The sequence below is a fragment of the Morone saxatilis genome, unplaced genomic scaffold (assembly GCF_004916995.1).
Source record: "Morone saxatilis isolate NCDOM2014 unplaced genomic scaffold, NCSU_SB_2.0 Contig23, whole genome shotgun sequence".
Lineage (NCBI taxonomy): Eukaryota > Metazoa > Chordata > Actinopteri > Moronidae > Morone > Morone saxatilis.
The window spans coordinates 18,373,717-18,394,547 of NW_023339796.1; the positions used below are offsets into that span (position 1 = coordinate 18,373,717).

A 20,831-nucleotide genomic window follows, 5' to 3' on the forward strand; every position below is an offset into this window, starting at 1 on the left:
CTCTCCCGATCTCCCTCCCACCCCCTCCTCTGCCCAGACGTCAGCTGCCGGAGAGCGGGCTACAGTGATTTAAATAGGGACAGAGAGGGAAGGCGCCTACATGAGGGACAGGAGCCTCTCTGGAATGCGCGAGTGTGCGTTATAGACTGCCACACGGTGGAGCAAAGACTATCCAAACTTTTCTTCTCTCTCTTTTTTAAAAAAAATATATTTTCTAACTTCCCCCCGCCCCCCTTCCCCCTGAACTGAGACACAAAGTTTTGACATCCCCAGCAAAACAAACTTTTTCATTCTCCCACATTTGTGTTTGGCTCTACTTTTTCCACTTGACATTTCTTTTACAGCAACAGGTGTCGCTGATTAGGAGCGACACGCTTGTCTATTATGTATTAGTTTACCAAACACAGGAAAAGGGGGGAAAAAAATGCCAGCGACACTTTAGGTGCCGCTCGGTGCGCCGCGGCTGCCCAGTGTGCCACCGCCGTGACACTGGACTGCGATGATCGTGTCCAACGCGAGCCTGAGCGGCTGCGCGGGGGTCAACAGCGCTCTGTGCGCCGGAGCCGGGGAAGGGCACCTTAGGGGAGGCTCATACCGGACCACCCTCACACCGACAGGGAACCTGGTAGTGGCCGTGTGCCTGGGCTTCATCGGCACTTTCGGACTTATGAACAACCTGCTTGTGCTCGTGCTCTTCTGCCGCTACAAGATGCTGCGGTCGCCCATCAACCTGCTCCTGATTAACATTTCCATCAGCGACCTGCTGGTGTGCGTACTGGGGACTCCGTTCAGCTTCGCGGCCAGCACGCAGGGAAGGTGGCTCATAGGGAAAGGGGGCTGCATGTGGTACGGCTTCGCCAACACCCTGTTTGGTGAGTAGAAAGAGGCGATGTTCATACGTGCATTTAGTTTGTGTGTTTTTTGTTACATCTGTAGACTGCTGTATATTTGGATGTGAGATGTGGTTGTGAGATGTGGTTGTGAGTGACGGTATGCTGTGTGCGTGGATCCTACCCACAGCACTGCGTTTGTTACATTGGATGATGTTAAGCTTCAAGTCTGAGGTCGAAATTAAGGGTTTTGAAAAATTAGGGAAATATGCTGTTAGTCTTTCTTCATGCGCCCGTTGAGGTGTGCGCCGTGCGTCTTCATGGCTATACCAGTACCAAACTTTCAGAGAAAAGCCTGAAAATCCGCGTAGCCCGTGTGAATTGAGTAATGGGAGAATGATCATTGCTAATGCGCCAAATTCGACATCAAGGCTATTATTCAGCAAATTGATTATGTTTACATGCATCGGCAACATGACTAATGTATTTTATGTCGCTCAAGCTTTCTCTCCTTCTTTTGCTTAATGTTGGGTGTGAACATCCTGCAGTTTGTCATGACAGAGCTCGTTCAGGTCTTGGTAAAAAGGTACAGATTGTCTTATATCGTTTGCACCCAGTAGATAGCCCGGCATGCAGACGGATGTTGCGGATCATAGACCGATAGGGCGCACATCCACTATCACGGTCGCTTATGGTGCATATGCAGATGCACGGGTCCAGGTGATGAGTTCACGGTGCGGTACCTGGTCATTACCTCCAGCTGTGGCTCTATGACAGACTGTTGAATCACTCCCGATCACTTCCAAAGCTGCACATGCATGCATGTCCACGGCATACAATCGTGGTGGTATTTCAGGAAGCTCCCCTCACAGATGGTCATTTGTTCAAATGTCATTAGGAACTCTGAAGCGCTGTCACACACGACTGGGGATTCGGGTGCTGCACATACTGTATATAAAGCAGTATGCAGCCTGCTATCAAATGGCCGTTAAATGCTTGTTACCATATAGTGGAGTGGCTGTGCCCGAGGCGAGGGAAGCCTCATAACTGTTCATTTAGCTGCATGCCCGTGCAGGTCTGCGGTGGGCTGTGGGGACACGGTCTCAGTCCACGGAGCAGGCTTTGGCAGATGCATCACCAGCATTTGCTGCAGAATATAGTCACCCGGGGGAAATCTGTAATGTGAAAGGGGGAGCTGGTCTACTCTTGCTCAGGAGTGCTGATACCGATGCAAATGGGGCACAATGATGCAAGTGAGAATAAGGCACTTACTCACTCATCTGGAACCGGGCCAGACCCCCCCCCCCCAGCATTGTATCAATCCAAACTTAAAAAATGTATGTATTTGAGTAATTTGGATGAATTTGATGCTAAAACTCATTTGCAGAAGGAATGCTTTGCAAAGAAAATGCTCTTCCATCATCAGGAGTCATTGGCCTGACGTCTGATCTTTATTCAACAGACTTTCAGTCCTGCTAATTGCTTTAAAAGCTTTCTGAGCCATCCAAACAACCTTTGAAGAAACACCAATTTCTCCATGCTTTGACATCAACACGTTACAGCATTTGCACTGCTGTGTACTATTAACTGCTCTCCTGCTGTCCAATCAAAGTGCATGTTTCAAAGAATATTTGGCAGTCAATGATTTGAAACCTACCTTTCAGAAGAATTTCAGAAGCATAAACAGACAGGAGAAGAGATATAGTTAGTATACACATCATTTGAAACATCTAAAGACTGTAATTCTGTGAATGCAGTCAGAATGACTGAGGCTAAGATCAAATGTCAGAAACTTCAGTCTATATGCTCATCTATAAAATTCACAGCATTAAAATCGACAACTGTCACTTCTTTAGTCACATTTCAATAATATATCATGTTTTCATTACTTTGCCGCTTTCCCCCCAGCAATACAGCCCACATAAGTCAATCATAGGCACTTATATTAATGGTCAGCTTCTTTAAAAAAATTATTCAAAGAAGTTCATTGGAATAAAATGTCAACTTTGTATAAGGCTTTTCAGAACTTACAAAAAAACCCATTCAGTGAAATATGTAGGACTTTTCAGAAATAGACACCTCCACTTCCCTTTACAGCTGCACACTGACTGCACCTTTCACGCTGGACGCCCGTAGTTAGCGCCCGTAGCTTTAGTCTGATGAAGTTTGTATAAAGGGCTCATAAATCTTGCACAAAAGATTCCCTCTCGCCCACTTCAGTGCATCTAATCTCCTAAAACCTTTTTTAAAGTGGAGCAGCTATTGGTTACCACCTACAGGCCTTAACACACAAGCCAAATGCCAGGGCTTATGATACCGATGTAATTAAAGATTTTAGCTACCTGCTTAGGTGTCCAACTGATTTTAAGCAACTGGGGAAAAAAGTACATAAAGCGACTGAGAACAAAGATAGAAGCTGTTTTGTGTTTGTTGATTGTTTCAACCTCTGTGACTCATGGGATACACTGACATGGGCAATTTCAGAGACAATGGGGCCCTGAGCAAACCCCCCAATAGGGGCAAGACACCCAAACTAAAAGAGACAAGAATCTTTGTAGTTGTTTCACATCCTGTTGTAGTCATTGTGTATCTCTAAGTAGTCATTTAGCACCTTTGGAGTCTGTTTTGCAGCTGTTGTCTTTTTGAGTCTCTTTATGGTCATTTTGAATCTGTATCATTTTGTGGGTCTTTACAGTCATTGTGTGTCTCTTGGTGGTAGTTTTGTGCCAGTGACGTCTTGTAGGTGACTCCTTGGGCCCTAGGGCGTGTGCCTGGTAGGCTGAGTTAAGTATCTGTGCAGCAGAGGAAGAAACTTCAATCTGACTCATTAAGTGTAATGTGTGTAGCAGCATGCGAGTCTAGCTGGTTTTTCCCTCCCTGGCTAATATGTTCACACAGTACAGTTAACTTACAGTAACTTTAATTAAATTTTCTATGGCTTAAGAGCCTCTCAAATCTGTCAAACTTTTAAATTGAAAACAGACTCCAGCACTACTTCCACTTCCTTTGGGATAAAGTGGCACTTCCCAAAACAGGAATACTTCATTTCAGTCATATCGCGGAGAATAAAGCCAACCTCCGACGTTTCTTAGTATCTGCATGTACTCTGATTGTATCAACTGTCTCGCTACCCCTGGTGTTATGTCGAGATTAAGCACCATTTGAAGATGTGTAATGCTGACATCCACAAGGAGCCAATTTATTAAAATCTGTCTGACAGGACTTTGCAAGACGAGAGAGAGAGAGAGAAGACAGAGACCGGAAGAGAGAGAGCGACCGGATTAGAGGAGAGAGCGGAGAGGAGAGTGTGTGTGGCTGTGAAAGAGATAGAGTGGAGTGGAGTGAGTGGAGTAAGTGGAGTGAGTGAGAGAGATAGAGAGTGGTGAGAGAGATAGAGGTGAGTGTGTGTGTGTGTGGTGGTGGCTGTGTGAGTGACGAGGGAGAGAGAGACGAGAGAGAGAGAGAGAGATGGCTCGCAGACATCATTAGAGCCTCCATTGGTTATGGATGAGTAATTCCTCAATGGGCTCATAAAAACTGAGTGAAAGAAAGAGTGAGGGAGGGTCAGAGAACGGAAAACTGAAATTGATTGTTTGGATGAATAATACTGGGTGCAGCTTTGACAAAGTGACTGTGTCTGTCTTCACCAAATCTCTATAAAGCTTTTCTGAATGACGGATGTTCCTTCAAATTAGAGGGCATCACTGTCAATGACAAAAGACATTGTTAGCCTGGTGTTAGGACATTATATTCCCGCTCCCTCTACACATCGATTTCTACTTTTTGCTCGCTTGCTTTTGGCCTATAACATCTTAGATTTCTGAATGAGTGAACAATTGAAGACCCACTGCTTTGACTTTAAGCCAAGAGAACAAACTGAAGACAATTTGTGGAGATGCGTGTGTGTGTGCTTGTGTGTGGATACACACTCACCCTGTACTTTCAGCCCCTTGGCACCTATTTAGCTGCTTCACCTCTTCTGCCCAACTCTTTGCATTTTCCTCTCTATCTCACTGAACTTTTATTGTCTTCCATTATACTGTGGAGGAACAAGAGAGGATCTTTTTTTTCTGTCTTTATTTGACACCAGGTCTGTGTGTTCCTGCATACTGCTGGCTGCCTCCTTGTGCCTCAAGTGGACTCTGCACACATTAACCTTGCACTGCAGTGCCCACTCCCTGCATACTGAAGTCAGATTCCACTCCTGCGCTCACGCTCACATGTAAACCGGCACAGAAATGGATGAACATGTACAGAGGAGAGACACTGTACATTTACATGTGCATCACGCAGACACAGCCAACACCTGACCTGAGTGATGTTAATTTGCTGCGCCATAAAGGTCAGAGTGAGCGAGCCAGCTAATGAGCTTGTTTAATAAATAGTGAATTAGGAACTCTTATAGCAGAGGCAAAAACATGTTTTGTGGGTGAAAGGTGTCTGGTTTGATTTGGACATTAGTGTGAATAATCGTCTTTGTACATAGTGACTTGCCATAAAGTCATCCTTAATGTGCGCCATCCATTTGCTATTTGACAAAAGGCAGTGGTGTCACAGTAGTTCTGTGCACCTGTGACGACTGAGGGAAAATACACTGGGATGGGATTTACAGAGCAAACACAGCTTTATTTGATCCTGTGTTTTTCATTCAAACTGTCTGTTCCTGGATACACAGTATCAGACAAGTGATACTGAACGAGATGCTTTCTAACAGACAAATTAGGCAGATGCAGTGAGGGAGACAGCAGAACAAAGATGCTCCTTTGTTTTAGTTCAGACATTATCAGATCATAAGATGTTTCATTTTGGAATATCAGATTCAGCTGCTGCCTTTGATCCTGCCAGAGGACTAGAAGATGGATAGAGGGTGAAATTTGATTTCAGATGCTGTGGAGTTAGATCCAAAGTTGTGAGGGTGTCTTTCTCTATGACAGTACATTACCTCTAATGAAGATGTCCACTCATACACTGTGTAACAAGAGAAAGAGCTGCTTTCAAAAAGACGGTGGACATGTGATAGGATCAGCTGATATAATCAAGTTTTTGTATTAAATGAAGAATCCCATGAATCACAATCAACCACGATACTTTTGTAGAGCCCTGGGGTAGAAGGTAGCCTTAAATTGGTTCAGCAACATGATGGCTGGAAGTATTACATTTTGATGGCTCTGTATTTGAGTCATGGCGAGAGCTGCTAATTAGCTTTTGTAGTTTTGAGAAAGTGTGATTTAATTTGGATCCCCAATCAAAGCTGGTTAATGGACAATGGAGACATTTATACTAGATGTTGTCCATCTGTCATCTCAAAGATGTGCTATATTGCATGCTGCCAACCAGTGCTTTGGGATGGAAGGCCTCACAGAGAGACATATCAGAAATTAAGGTCTTATTGATTGTAGCATTTTTTTCCTCTGCCTTTTCTTGTCGGTTATTTTATCTATCAGGAAATCTAAGAAAAAAACCTTGCTCATACCATTAGGGATCCAATACACTGGATCAGTGGATGCACTACTGACCTTATTGAGTAGTTCAGGTTTTGGACAGACGTTACCAATGCATATTAAATACAGTTTTCTAAGTCAGTTTCATTTTCAAATTCAGTGTTTTTGCATTTACAGTCATGCCAGGCTGACAACTCTTAGTGCAAGTGCAATCCCTCGCCTAATGTTACCTCACAAAAAATGATCCCAGTCACTTCCCTGCAGTGAGGTATACAGATTTTAAATAAGAGCACTGGTACTGGTTCAGTTCTTGTTATCAGCAGGTACCCTGGGCTGAGGTGTCAGAGTTGGTATTTGGACAAAAAACACCTATATACTATAGCCATTTAACACAGGCAAACATGAGGCTGTATTAAAAAAGATTTTCATTTAAGATTTATATGACCCTTTGATCATCTGCCATCACTATGGTTAAGGTTTAAATTCAGGGAATAATATAGTTTCTTTATAAAAAAAAAACTTGAGTTGAAATTGTAGACATTTAAACATGCCATTATTCTGAGCATATTTAGGACAAGTTATATGAGACGTTAGATCTAAATGTTAAGCTCTGCTTAGTTAAGATTAGGAAACAATACTGGTCATGGTTAAAAGAAGAACTACTTACTTGGTAGGACACAGGAAACAAGCAGCTCCTTTAGTAGCAGTATGTCATGTGCCACTCTCGCTCCTAACAAGAGACTCTCTTTTTAAAAGCTTGTTTTTAGTTTACCCAATGGTTAGGTCCATTTCACTAGTGAAAGGTAGCTGAACTGTTAGCAAGCAACCGCAGTAGTGTAGCTATGTATCAGTTTGTACGTATATTGGGTGGCAGGAATGCAGAATATTGGGTGCAATGACAAGGACGGTGTTGGAGGTGTCCTGTTGGGTGATTTAAAGGATCGCTCCAGACCAATCAGAAATTAGTGCGTTTGTGGCCATTGTTTGAACTGTAAAAAATCATTATCCAATTAGAACTAATCACAAATCTAAAATAAATTCTGCATACTTTAAACTCCCTGCTCTAAAACATACTGGAGGTACTTCTATCAGGTTGGGGTTCACAGTAACAAGTGTTGCTATTGCACTATTTCAGTGTTTATTAATGACACAAGGCTAAAAACACAAATCGCAAAGATTTTATCTTAAAGACAAGATCAGCCAGTCCACCTGTTGTTGGAAAACAATTTTCCTATGCTTTCTTTTTAAATAACAGCAGAAAATTCACAGGCTGGTTGTGATAGGCAAGCAGGGTTGAAAGCATCTTTTGTCAAAATATATGGAAAATCTGTATGGGTCTGGTTGCTATGAGTTAGTGAGTACAGATCAAACAGAAACACAAGTGGGTTGTTATAAAACTGTGTTGACTTTGTAATATTGAAGTAACAGAGCTAATAAAAGCCCAGAGCTAAGCAGTCTATGCAGGAAAAGCAACATGAGCGCAATATCTGGGGGCAACAGCCAAGCATAACACGCTGTGCCAAATAAACTCTGCAGTCAGGGTCTGCAATGTGGTCAATGATTTTGCACAACGCAAGTGCACTCAGACACAAAAACATTCTGCAAAATCATCATCTTCAATCACAGAGCTAAAATGTGTTCCCATCTTGGTCTACTGGCTCTAACTTTTTTCCCCCTCCTCACTTTTATCTTTATTCATTCATCGTGCTGAGTAGCTGCAGTGTTGACACCTCAGTGAAAGGCATGGACCGCCTTCTTATAGGAGCATCCGGTTGAGGTCAGCTTTACTACCATTGAAAATCAATAGGCATGAAGGATGGCCTCTTGGATCACAATGGCTTCAAAACAAATAGCAAACAGGATAAAAAGGCTGAGGTGTCACTGAGCTCCAGGCTCTTGCTGCTCTGCGTCTGAAATACTGAGAAACAAAGCCATTGAGATATCGAGATACAGTGTGTGTGTTCATTTGAGCGGTTACAGAAAGATAAGAAAGCTTCTCAAAATCTTCGAGGCTGTTTTTCACTGCATTGCTTCCATCAAGCGAGAGACACTACAGGTAGTGTGGCTGTTTATGATTTACAGCAGTGTGAATCTGCTGCAGGCCCCCGGCATGTGAAGTGAAATATTAGATGATTCCCCAACCACATTTGTTATAGTTTTATTATGCTGCACTTTCGATTTGGCAATTATTTTTCAAAATTGTAACCCGCCCTCTCTTTGAAGCTGTAAACCATAAAGCTCATTTTAGCTGCACTTCTGATTTCAGAGAGAGCTGTGAAGCTTTATATCACAGTGACAGTGTATGCTTTTCTCGCTAGAGTAGATGAACATTTGGAGCACCTGCACATATCGTCTACAGTGTTATGTTTGATGTGTATTGTATTTAACTAATTCTGTTAACTGTTAGCGTGGTATGTTCCTACACTGCATGTTATGGTTACCTATGTATGTGTCTGCCCTGTGTACCCTGTAGGCATCGTGTCCCTAATCTCCCTGGCTGTCCTTTCCTATGAGCGCTACAGCACCATGATAGAGCCCGCCGAGGCGGACTCCTCCAACTACTGCAAGATCTCCCTGGGCATCGCCCTGACCTGGGTCTATTCCCTCATCTGGACCCTGCCGCCACTCTTTGGCTGGAGCAGCTATGGCCCAGAGGGTCCCGGGACCACCTGCTCTGTTGACTGGACGGCCAAGACAGCGAATAACATCTCTTACATCATCTGCCTGTTTGTCTTCTGCCTCATCGTGCCGTTCCTGGTGATCGTGTTCTGCTATGGGAAGCTGCTGTGTGCCATCCGACAGGTGAGGCAATATATATTTATAAAATATGGAAGGCTTCCACTAAAACTGCAGCACAAATTAGCCTAGGTGCACCTTTAACATCGGCTGCCGCACAATTCCACAAACCACATTTCCACATCCCATAAACCCTGATATGTGAGACAGGAGACAAATAAATAAGGATTGGTAAAAACTCATATGTATTCTGACAAGTTAGGCAGACAGAGACAAAGAACATTAAAAAATATATTGGCCTTTTTCATTAACAGCCTCATTATAGACAGCCTCTCTTTTTGCCATAAAGAATCTCAGCAGATGTCAAACAAAGGGTAAATAAGTGGCTGCATTTAAACAGCACTTTAATCCAAAGTGCTTTACACATTACACGCCTTACACATTAGCTCCACCTGAGCCACAGCCAAAATACAGTGCAACACAATACAGTACAAATGGTGTCAGTGTTTATGGTGATGACACCATCTTCAATGTCTTAAAAGGAGTGATTTATTGACGTTGAAATGTTACACGTTGCACATTAATTTCACAAACCCATAGACTTTAAGTGTTTAAAGTTACTCCAATCAATATTTTTATATTAACATCGTTAATATAAAAAAATGCTCGTCCCCTCAGCTTGTTGCATTTTAGCATCTTTCAGCTCATTGTTTTTGTTTTTTTACCTCCCACGCTTTACTGTTTTGGTTCACTCTCAACGTTCTCAATAAACCTGTTATTGAAAAAGCTCTAAAAACCCACTTTACACAACCTGTCCAGCACCAAACAGCAGACAGACGAAGTTAGCATAGCTAGTGAATAAAGTAGAACATGTAGCAGCTGAAGAAACAGATATTTCCCACAAGAGTTGGGAGAGACCAAAACAGAGCTAAAAGGAGAGTGATCAGGTGGCCAGAGAAACAACTCCAAACGAATGCTGCTCCGTGTCTGCTGGATGTGTACAGTAAATAGGCAACTGTTACCTAACAGCTTTGCCATATCAACTTAAAATGTAGTAATGTGTCAGTTTTGTGTACAGCCTGTTCCTGCTGCCCCACAAAAACAGTTAATGAGAGTTTATTAACCCCCCACCCCCAAAAAATGTCAAATATAACAATAATGCTACATAAACATAATGCTCATACATTCAGGATGGCATCATTATTTCCATACCAGCTGATTCAGCAGGTGCTGAGAATCTCAACGTGGCAATGCTACAATATTAAGTGCCTTAAGCCTGACAGACCTCAACTTAAGAAGCAGCAACAGTGGAAATGAAACTAGATTCTATCAAAGCCTTCAGATGCTGGATCGAATATAAATTAAATAACCAAAATAAAAGTAAGAACTACAGTACTGACTGCAATCTAACCATCACAAGAGACAATGTTTGCTTGTACAGTGCAGTGTGTCCTGTGTTATGAAACATTTTGATCGAATGTAAAAGCAATACATTCATGCAATAAAATATAATACACAAGACACTGTGCAGGTAACATAAAAGTATGGGCCATGATTACACAACATTTATGTATCATCTAATATAATGTATGTAAGATTGATTATGAACGGGTCAGCTTTTCTTTAAACAGAGATCTGCTGCTGTGTGTTACTGTGTTACAGATTCAATATCATCTCCAAAGCTGAATATATCACATCAGCACTCTCTTCTGTAGTAAATCTATCCACTAAGAACGTGTAGTGCTCTGCTCACTCTGTTATTCCGCTGATACCTGGCAGTTAAACCAGTTCAAACAACTTTTCTGCCAAAGCTGTGAACCAAAACTTGGCAGCTGCATTATGAATACTTTTTTGAAGCTGATTTTGGACTTATTACATGTTTTTTTCCTTCATGATCTTCCATTCAAATGGTTGTCTTATAGCTTAATTATGGTTATGAATAATTAACTGTGGCTATATCACAGTAAAATTTCCATCGGTGCTGTCACTGTCAGTCAATAAAGTCAGCATCTGGGTCTTTGTCAGCAGAACCACATTTTGATGGGTCATACCACACACACCATTTAGTTCAGAATGAGTTGAGCAATCAATCAATCATCTCAAATTCAGAAATCATTCTTAACAGGACAAATATTCTCAGAGTGACGCATACTTGGCGCTACTTTTAAGGTTAGGAGTAAAAGCTGGTTATCACAGTTTATAGTTTTCAGGCAGAGACATGAGCGCACACGGGAGGAGAGATGTTCATTGATCACTGAGCATAGAGACCTCAGCAGTGAGGTTCAGAAAGTAAAAATCCTATTTATATTCAGAATCGAAGATTTTGATTATAGCCATAACCCTCTAAGCTAGATATACCAGGAGCTTTGAGATTGTGAAACGATCGTATATTCTGCTGTTGAAGCCACAAGTCCGTATGATATCAACTTTTTTCTCATGAAGAAGTACAACAGTACCCACAATCCTAATCCAAAGTATAAAAGCGATGTCTCTGATTGTTGTTACTATAGAAATGTTTAACGCAAACAGCTAGTGAGTCGCTTTTAAAAAAAACTTGATTTTCACACTTACAACAGGTTTAGCTAGTGAATTACTGCTACCACCGAACTATACAAAGAAGAAGAAAAAGAAGAAGATATACTTTATTTATTTACACTCATTTATGTTACCTTTACTACAGAGCAACAATGACTTCTATTCCTGACATGCAACGCTTTTATAAAGAATCACTATCGGTCAGTATTTGTTCAAGTTCTGTCAGGGACACTATGAGAAAACACGACATACAGGGCTGTGATGAGTTTTGCAGTCGTACTAATTATGCCATTACACAAACAACAATACATTACAACACTATTATTAGCAGTATAATAATAATAATAATAATAATAATAATAATAATAATAATGAACACTGATAAAAGTTAAATTCAAGAATTTGAATGTATGCATATATAGCCTAGATAACTTTGCCTATACACATACAAAAGTGGTACCATGTTCTCCACTTATGATTTTACCTATGAAAGTCGGTGTAGGAAGCTTCTTAAATCACTCTCCTACTAGTGATTATAAGATGCATAATAAAATACAGGCTCGGATTATGTTCATTAAATATTCAGCAGTAGATGTGCACAGTGAGGTGAGGAGGACCACTGATCAACCAGAGTATTCGTTGCGGGATTTGCCTCTTTTCGCCCCATGGCTGTGAACTGTGGCATGAGGTAACCCATGTTTGGTTTTATCGCACACTGTCAAATACTGAATGGAAGAATATGAGGGGAGACAGTGTGGAAGGCAGTTTTCTCTTTCTCTCTGTCTCTGTCTCTCTCTGTCTCTGTCTCTGTCTCTGGAAGCCTAACACACACTAACACATACACACACACACACACACTAACACATTGCAACAACAGGTCCCAGAGCAATTTTTCCAGGGCTACAACTCACTTACACTGTGTGAGCATCATGTCTTCTCAGGTAAACAATGAGTTGTGTGTGTTTGCATGAGCATGCTTGTGCTCTGTCCTCCCCGATAAACTGCTCAGCAGTGTGATACTGACACAACTGTGAGGAAAGATGAAAAGCATTCAGTCTAACAACATGGTCTTTCTTTGACCACATTTCTTCCTCTCTTTATAATTTTGCATCAGTTTCTTTCACTTGGTTCTTTTTCTTTTGTCCATTTTAACACTTCATCTATTTGCTGTCTTGCAATCAGATGAAGATAGATGAATGGATGAAGACAGAGGCGAGGGAAAGTATGTTTAATGTGTTTAATTCTATTTCTCTCTTCGTCAGACTCTCCCTCCATCTCTTTCTCTTCCTTCCAAACTCTTTCTCTTACATATCTATTAAGCGGCAACTCAAGCTTCTTTGTCCCTTCTTTTTTTGCAGGACTACATGTGCATTCTTTCTTGTGTTAATGGCTCGCTGTGCTGTTTAGTGTGGTTTCTCTCCCACTGATAAAGTAAAGTGTAAAGTAAAGGCTATAGTTTACCTGCCAGGTCATGTTCGGTAACACCAGCTGGGACAGATAAAAAGTAGTTGAGCAACTTGTCCGCTAAAAGCTGAAAGAGTTGAACTCCCCCATCTAATAATGTGACCATCAGTGGAGCCATCCACATGGGGGAGACTGACTCAAGTTTGGGTTTGAGCCAATTCAATTTCACTGACTCATCCCCATTCACTGTACCAACCGTCAGAGACAAGAGACATTATATATGAAATTATCATCCTATGAAGATCAGTTCAGTTTACAAATAGGATTTAGTTGTTTAGTTTAGTAATGTTTTACTGTACCATGAAATGTGCTCCTTGTTCAGTTAAACTACATACCATCCTGTCCATCAAACACTTGCTAGTGGGCTTTTAGTAAAAGAAACGGACAGAGAGGCAGACAAAAAGAAGACAGGCAATCAGACATACAGGCAGAGCTCATCTCTGCTGGCTTGTACATGCTTGTACGTGTCTGTCAGTGCTGTCGTCTCTTTTTATTGCTCTGTGATGGGAAATTGAGGTCTTTATCAGTGCAGAGGACAGGAGCTGTGAGAGACGAGTTTGTCCTTTCACAGGCACTTCAGTCAGGGAACATCTTACAACAGTGTGGAGAAGCAAATGAACTCTGTGCCATTTTGCTAGTCTCTGTCTCAACAATGGTGAAAGGTTAATGTGATACTAAAGGATATCAATGGCAGTGAGGCATTTACTTGCATGACTGTATAATGCTATTAAATTCACAAACACATAAAATGTGTCCGAGTTAATCAGTCTGTATGCAGAAGCAACATGCCTTCATAAAGACTCAAAAATAATGTTTCATGTTTCAAAGGTATTTATAACTATTGTACTGATAACTTTCATTGCACTAATGTCAGCAGGTTAGGCAGCGGTCTGATGATGAGTTAAGTAAAATCCAACAGCAAATGCATCCATGTTACCACATCTAAAGCTTCAGTCAACTAGATATAGTTGATATAGAGATTAATCTATCTAGTCGACTAGATAGATATATCGAGATTATTAAGTTCAATTATTATAGTCATACAATCAAAAAACTGCTGCAACTGTAAACTGAGTCTTCTAGAAGATGAAGGCATAAATGATCCAAAACAAGCAAATGGTATGAATCTTGTTGCATGCAAATCAATTACAGCACGTTCATATACTGTACTGTGTGCACCCAACTATTGCCCCAAATGTTGCAAACTGTAGCTTCAGCTTTATTGCGCTTGCAGGCACTGCTTATCACCTTGACCAATGAAAATAATGTGTTACTCCCACAACCTTAGAAATTTCTGTACTGATATTGTGCAAGTCACCCACACTCAGAAACAACATCAGACCAAAAGATCAACATATAAATCCCTAACTGCTTACTGAAGGTGTGAAATCATGCTTTGAATGTTTCCTAGTATTACAATGAGAACATGTGGGCATTCAAATTGTAAGGCTCTCATTCAAATTTTATTTATACATGAATATTTGTTAGATTAAAGCTGCACGAGATTAAAGCAGCACAGGCTGATTTTAGAAGGTGTAAATAGCAACAGATAATCCCCCTTAGTTGAAATCCCCAATTGCTCTATTTGACTTGAACTCCAACATGCAAATGTAGCAGGAAAACTGGACCCACTAAGAGCAACTGATGGAATGACACAAACACAATAAAACTTATTGGTGCTGAGTACTGTGCAGTCTTTCGGTGCTACATGTTATCTGGTTAATTAAACATGAATTTATCAAACAAACGTTGTGTTATCTCCAGTACTTCAGGACATGTAAAATTGACTAAACCTAAATTGAGAGTTCTCTGTACCAGGTCAGTCTGCCATTCCGGTTTACCAGGGCAACAAATAAATGTAGGATTTTGTTTTGTGTAATTTTTTTTACTTCAAGTTGCTGGCAGAGCACCCACTGAAATCACAAAACACTATTATGTAGATTATGCTGGCCTGTTTCACTTCGATATAATGCTCGAATGTAATTCTGGAAAAGTAAACATTGTTATGCATTTTAACAGCGATACATAAAATGTCTCCACCAGAGCTGCTGTGCTGCACATCTCCACATACTGTAAATGACTTAATCCTAAAATACTTTCTAAGCGTGTGAGAGTGTGCGAGTACATTTCTCTGTCTTAAAAGAGCAAATTAAAACATTCTGTACATAATATAGTTTAGTGTAATCTCAGAGAGGCCTATTAAGGTGCAACATCACCATTTAAAGTAACACTTTTTGCACAAAACATGGGTGCAGCTTGCACTGTGGACTGGTCTGGGTCACTGTTCAGTGCACAGCTGAACTTCATACAAACTCTTTCCACTTAGATGCATGACAAGTCACCAAAATACCTAACAAAGATAACACACACAATATTATGGATCACCAGGACAATGGAAGTTTTTGACCACAAAGGCACATCATGAGTTAGGCATGAAAAAAGAGAAAGTAAAACATACAAGATATACTTTTGTAGAGTGATTACCTTTGACTTACGTAATTTCACATAATTTGGTGTCTCACTTGATATTTCAGATAAAATCAAATTAATAATCATCAAATTGGACACAATTGGATTATTTTAATTTGGTTAACCACTAATTTGTTGCTCAGTTGCCAGATGATGAAGTGATGACCCTTTGGCTCTAATGATTCATGATTAAACCCAACCCAGTTCATCAAAGGTATTAGATTTCATGACTCAAAGACCCTCTGTCCCATATCTTTCCTTCAACTAGTCTTAGCAAAAAAGATGCCAAAATAACGCAGCATCATGTGGATTACTGCTTGTGACATGGATAAGCTTTATCCATGCTATATTCATGACACAAATAATTTGGATTAAAAAAAAAACAGGACAAAATACTCACATCAACATACACACACATCAAACAGTCTTTGGTTAGATAACCAGCAGCCCCCTCCCTTGTCTCAACATCTTTACCCTTGGTCGGAATTCATTATGTGACTCATATTTCCCTGTGGATATCAAGCGATACTCTCAAGTGCTGCAATATATCTCCAACAAGCTGTAGGCTATGTGCTACAGAGGTTGAGCTGGAAAGAGGGAGGGAGATGAAGATATCAAGAGGAAGTGAAGGAGGCAGAGAGATGAAAGGAATCAAAGGAGGGGGAGAGTGACATACTGTGACTGCCAGGGTCCTAATTTTGTGCCGGCCCACATCAGATGTAGGGATGCACATGTCATGACATGAGGTAATTTCTCTTGCCACAAGCAGATTTTTGCCTATTTGGTAACTTCGTGACCTGCGATCATATTACAAAAAAATAGGCAGGGTGTGCACCAGAGAGGATATTAAATGCAAATTAGGTGGTGCAGTTTGGATTAAGGTTACATTTGTGCCTCAAACTACTTTGCTGGCATCCACAAAGGTACTTTAAAAACATTTCTATACCGTGTTTGTGGAAAACCAATCATGGATCATGTTTTTGTTGTTGCCATTGACAGTATATATAATGGACTGCGTCACCTCTGCTGGCTCCATCTAACTGTCATGGCGTCAGCCAGAACGGCAAACTCAAGGCTATAAAACGGTATTCCATAAACCAATGGGTGCTGTCACGATAGGTTCACACTTGATTGTTGCACTAGTGATTTTTTTGAGTTCCTATATACAAGGGGCTGTGGTGCAAGCAGCATTGCTCACATACTTGCCTTCCTTTAATACAACTGGAGGTTTAAAAGTAGGGGGTGGGAGGCAAATTATTACTATTGTTTAGAACTGAAACAAATAGTCCATTAATCAGTGAGTCAATCAAGAGAAAGTTAATAAGAAACTATTTTGTCAAAAATGACATCATAATGACACATATAGTTTGTAGCATCTTGTACCACAAACAAACTCCCCGAAAGGAACACATACACTGGAAACCAGCATGAGCATGCAAACTTCTAATTGTTTAATTAAAATTAAATTAATTAAATTAAAAATAAAATTAAAACTAATTGTCAAAGATAAAGATGGTATGCAGAAGAACGATACAAGACGAGACGGGACGAGCTAATGGATAAACACTTGAAAAACCTAGCTTAAAGTGATGGATGGATAGTTATAGATATATAAAACAAATTGATAAAATGCTGAAACATCAAGATATCTGAGTACAATGTGCAATGTTCTTGGGAATTTATTTCGCCTAAATTGATCCCAGGTATGACTGTTGCCACCTTTTTTGGTCTCCAGGTCGAGCTCTCTTCTCGTCCTGTCTTGGCTTTAGTGCAGAAGAAAAACATGTTCAAATGTTAAATCCTCAGTGTTAATCACCAACAGGGAAGGAATAGAATACCTAGTTATAGCCACACACTGCAGTAACATTGCCTAACTTTCTTTTGTTTGGACACTACCATTAAGCCTCCAGTGGATTCCCCGCTGACTCACCATCAACAGCCCTGAAGCTTTTCGAGGGAGGGGCGTTTTGGCGAGACAGGTCCTCCATGATATCATCCTGTCGGCCAAATGAGAGGCAAATTTGTACTCTGATGTGGGGAAGGGCATTTTGGATGTAGATGTCCTTCATGACAACATTCCTGGTGTCTCTTGACTTATGGACAGGACAAATTTGTCCTCTAATGTGTTGAGGGGTGTGTTGGACATAGAGGTCCTTTGTGGTGGCATCGCCCGTCTCTAAAACACTGAAACACAGAATATTTGACTATCTGTCATTTTAAAGAAACATTTAGGTAGGCTCCACATTTCATTACTGTCATTGTATTAGTATTAGAACTAGTATTTTGCCCACCCCATTTATAACAGTGAGGATGGACTAAATATTAGAAACCTCCCTTTCAGTATAAGACAGGTAGGATTTATTGCAGGGCTATTGTAAACTGGCAGCTAGGTGTATAAGTGCTCTTACTGGTTGGTCAGGAAGCCTTTTCAACTGTGGGTGAGGCAAGAGACACAATGAACCTGTGCGTGTGTTAGGGTTATTTATGAGGGTCATTTTGCCTTGCTTACTCGTGACTCCTCTTCACAGGTTGCATGTGTCTACGAGATAAGCTCGGATTGCTTAATTTTAAGTTTCCACAATTATAGGCTTATCAAAGGACAAATACCAGCTCAGTATCTCACATATTACAAAAAATCTGCTGGTCATGTCCAACTGGGCAGCTGCTACACACTGTTTTTATGTGTCTATTTTGTTTGTTCACATTAGAGGCCCTGAAGTTCCTCACTACAAAAATAGTGACCAAAAACTCTGCGCGCACACACACATCACATACACACAAACCGAGAGGGAGAGAAAAGGAGGCACAGCTGTGAAAATAATTCTTGCCAAACCTTGGAATGAAAATTGCTAGCACTTCTGCTTCATGCGAGCTTGGTGGGGAAGTGGTAAGATGGTGGAGGGCACGGCTGCTGCGCTGAAGAGTATGCTGCACGCTTGAAACACAAATTAGTTCTCAGTCAGATTGGCTCCAGGATGAAGCTCTTGTTCTCTTTATATTGTACTACAAGTGCCTCGTCTTTGCTCATTGTCTTGCTTGGTCCTTGATATTTTTATTCTTTCCGTTCCCTTTGCCCTTCTGAGCATCCATATCAACTCTGTTTCCCTCTTTTGACATGTCTTTGGACTGTTATGCTTATGTGCCGTGTGTGGTCTTCATCCTCACTCACATCTTTACACATTCACACTCTGATTGTCCCTGTCAGTGGCTTACTTTTCCGAATCTTTGTGCGCACGCAGTACAATGGCTCATTTCATTTTCTGCAGTGACTGCTCCAATCCCTGCTTTCTCACTTGCTTTTTCACTCTTTTCTAAGCTCTCTCTCCCTCATTGTCTCTCCCCACCTCCCTGTTTTATGTGCCCTCTCAGCATATTCTTTCCCTTTCACTGTGCCATTATCATCCATCTTTTTTACCTTGGATGTCTCGATTGCCATTATCACTCCCATCCCATCTCCACCCCTCATCACCTCTCCAGAATCAACCTGAAATGTGTTGTTTTTGTATAACAATGAGACAGATGTTGACATCTGATAGCAAGTAGTTACATGTGCATACAAAATGAGGTGGGAAGCCTTTGCTTTGAATGATGTGTATATGCTCAAATGCCCTGTTTGGTCATGTGTTCAGTAATGGACTTTCTTCTCTGAAAGGTAACTTCTTTCAGAGAAGAAAGTCCATTACTGTTAACTTTTCTACTCGTGTTTGGAACAAAGAAAACAAACCATAAGTGAGTGTGGATTCTTTAGAGAGTGTTTAGTTTTGGAATAAACCTGATGATTTATACCCACATGTGTCAGATTGTTCTTCCTGCCCAGTGGCTCTGCGACCTGCAGTCCAGAAATCTGAATCGTCTCAGGAAGAGGTTTGTCCTGTTAGAAGAGAGTACAAAGATGGCAGAATAGATTAAGGGATGTCTCCAATTAAATCACCAGTATAACTATCCACAGCATCCTGAAAGCATTATGAAGATTTGTTCGATGACAACTTCATTAAAACGCATTTTGGGTTAGTATCTTGTATCATTGACAGAAATGTTTTCACGATTTGATTCTGTGTCCAGTGGCTCCAGCCAATCAGATTTTTCCTCCAGCAATTGTTGGAAAGGTTGATTTTGTGGCACCTGTGCCAGGTTGAGCAAGTGTGTCGGAAAAATTGAGCGTGAGCACAGAGCGGAGAGGTTGAGGGAGAGAGAATTAATGTGAGCTGAGTCAAACTGAGTGAGAGTGGTTATTATTGCAAATTAATATGGATAATAGCAAACATACACATACATTTAGCGAGTACAGATAAAATATTTGTTTGCTCTAACGAAATTATTGTTTGCTTGCGTATCATTTCTCTTCTAAATGTAATTTACGCTTCCAAATAAATTTTGAGGCACAAATTGATAATGAGGCAAAAATATAACGTCTGTGTATACATAGCCTACACTCCACATCAGTAATGGGACTTACAGATCAACATAGATGCTAAACCTAATAAGGGGTGCAGGTAGCGTTACGTATTCGGGTATTCAGGTCAGGACAGTTAATAACTGCAGGTACAGAGTAGCACCTTTCAAGTACTTAAGCTTTGGGATCTCTGACATCTGCTAACCCTCACTACCTATCTGTAGACATGTTGAGAGCACATGCAGCCTGCACTTACATCCAAGCTGTGAGATGCAATTAACTAGACCCTGCTGATACTTTAATTGACAACCTCACTGAGGAACATTTACTACAAATTATGGTCAAAAGTGCAGCCAAACACCAAAATCAATTAGAAAACCAGAGAAAGACTGAATCTGGTGGGAGGGAGGATTATTCTGGTTTGAGCTCTAAAATGTATAATGTGCTCATCAGCAGCTGCAGTCCAGTATCATATATGTTTACCAGTCCAGTGTGGCCGTAAAACCACCAGCAGCCACTGTGCATTAGCAGAGGTTAATTGACAACAGGTGTCGTAGAAGCCCACACATGGATCAAAGGGTCAGTTATAGTGTCCTCAGAGACAATAACAGCCCCAGAGTCAAACCTCAACCAGTCCGTAGTTAATCCAGCCTTTACACAGAGGTCACTGAATCCAGGCCACTCTGATGACAAACCTCTAACCATTTTATATTTTATACAGCCCTACAGCATTCATTCTTGCAATATTTGGCTCCATCCTTCCTATTTAGTCTGGGAGATAATATCTCATGTATTATCAGTGTTTTGTTTACAGATGTACAGCGGGTAAAATAAGTATTGAACACGTCACCATTATTCTCAGTAAATATATTTCTAAAGGTGCTATTTGACATGAAATTTTCACCAGATGACCCATGCAATCCACACATGCAAAGAAATCAAACCATAGATGTCCATAAATTA

General features: G+C 40.9%; 1 protein-coding gene across 1 annotated transcript in view; it reads left to right on the forward strand.

Moving 5' to 3' along the window:
• The first annotated feature begins 499 nt into the window (after positions 1-499).
• Positions 500-20,831, forward strand: part of LOC118334558 (vertebrate ancient opsin-like) — a 55,773-nt gene continuing 35,441 nt past the window's right edge. Inside the window, exons 1-2 of the mRNA XM_035670487.1 lie at positions 500-872; positions 8,745-9,073. Of these exons, the coding sequence (XP_035526380.1) occupies positions 500-872; positions 8,745-9,073 (702 nt within the window). The remainder of the gene's footprint in view (positions 873-8,744; positions 9,074-20,831) is intronic.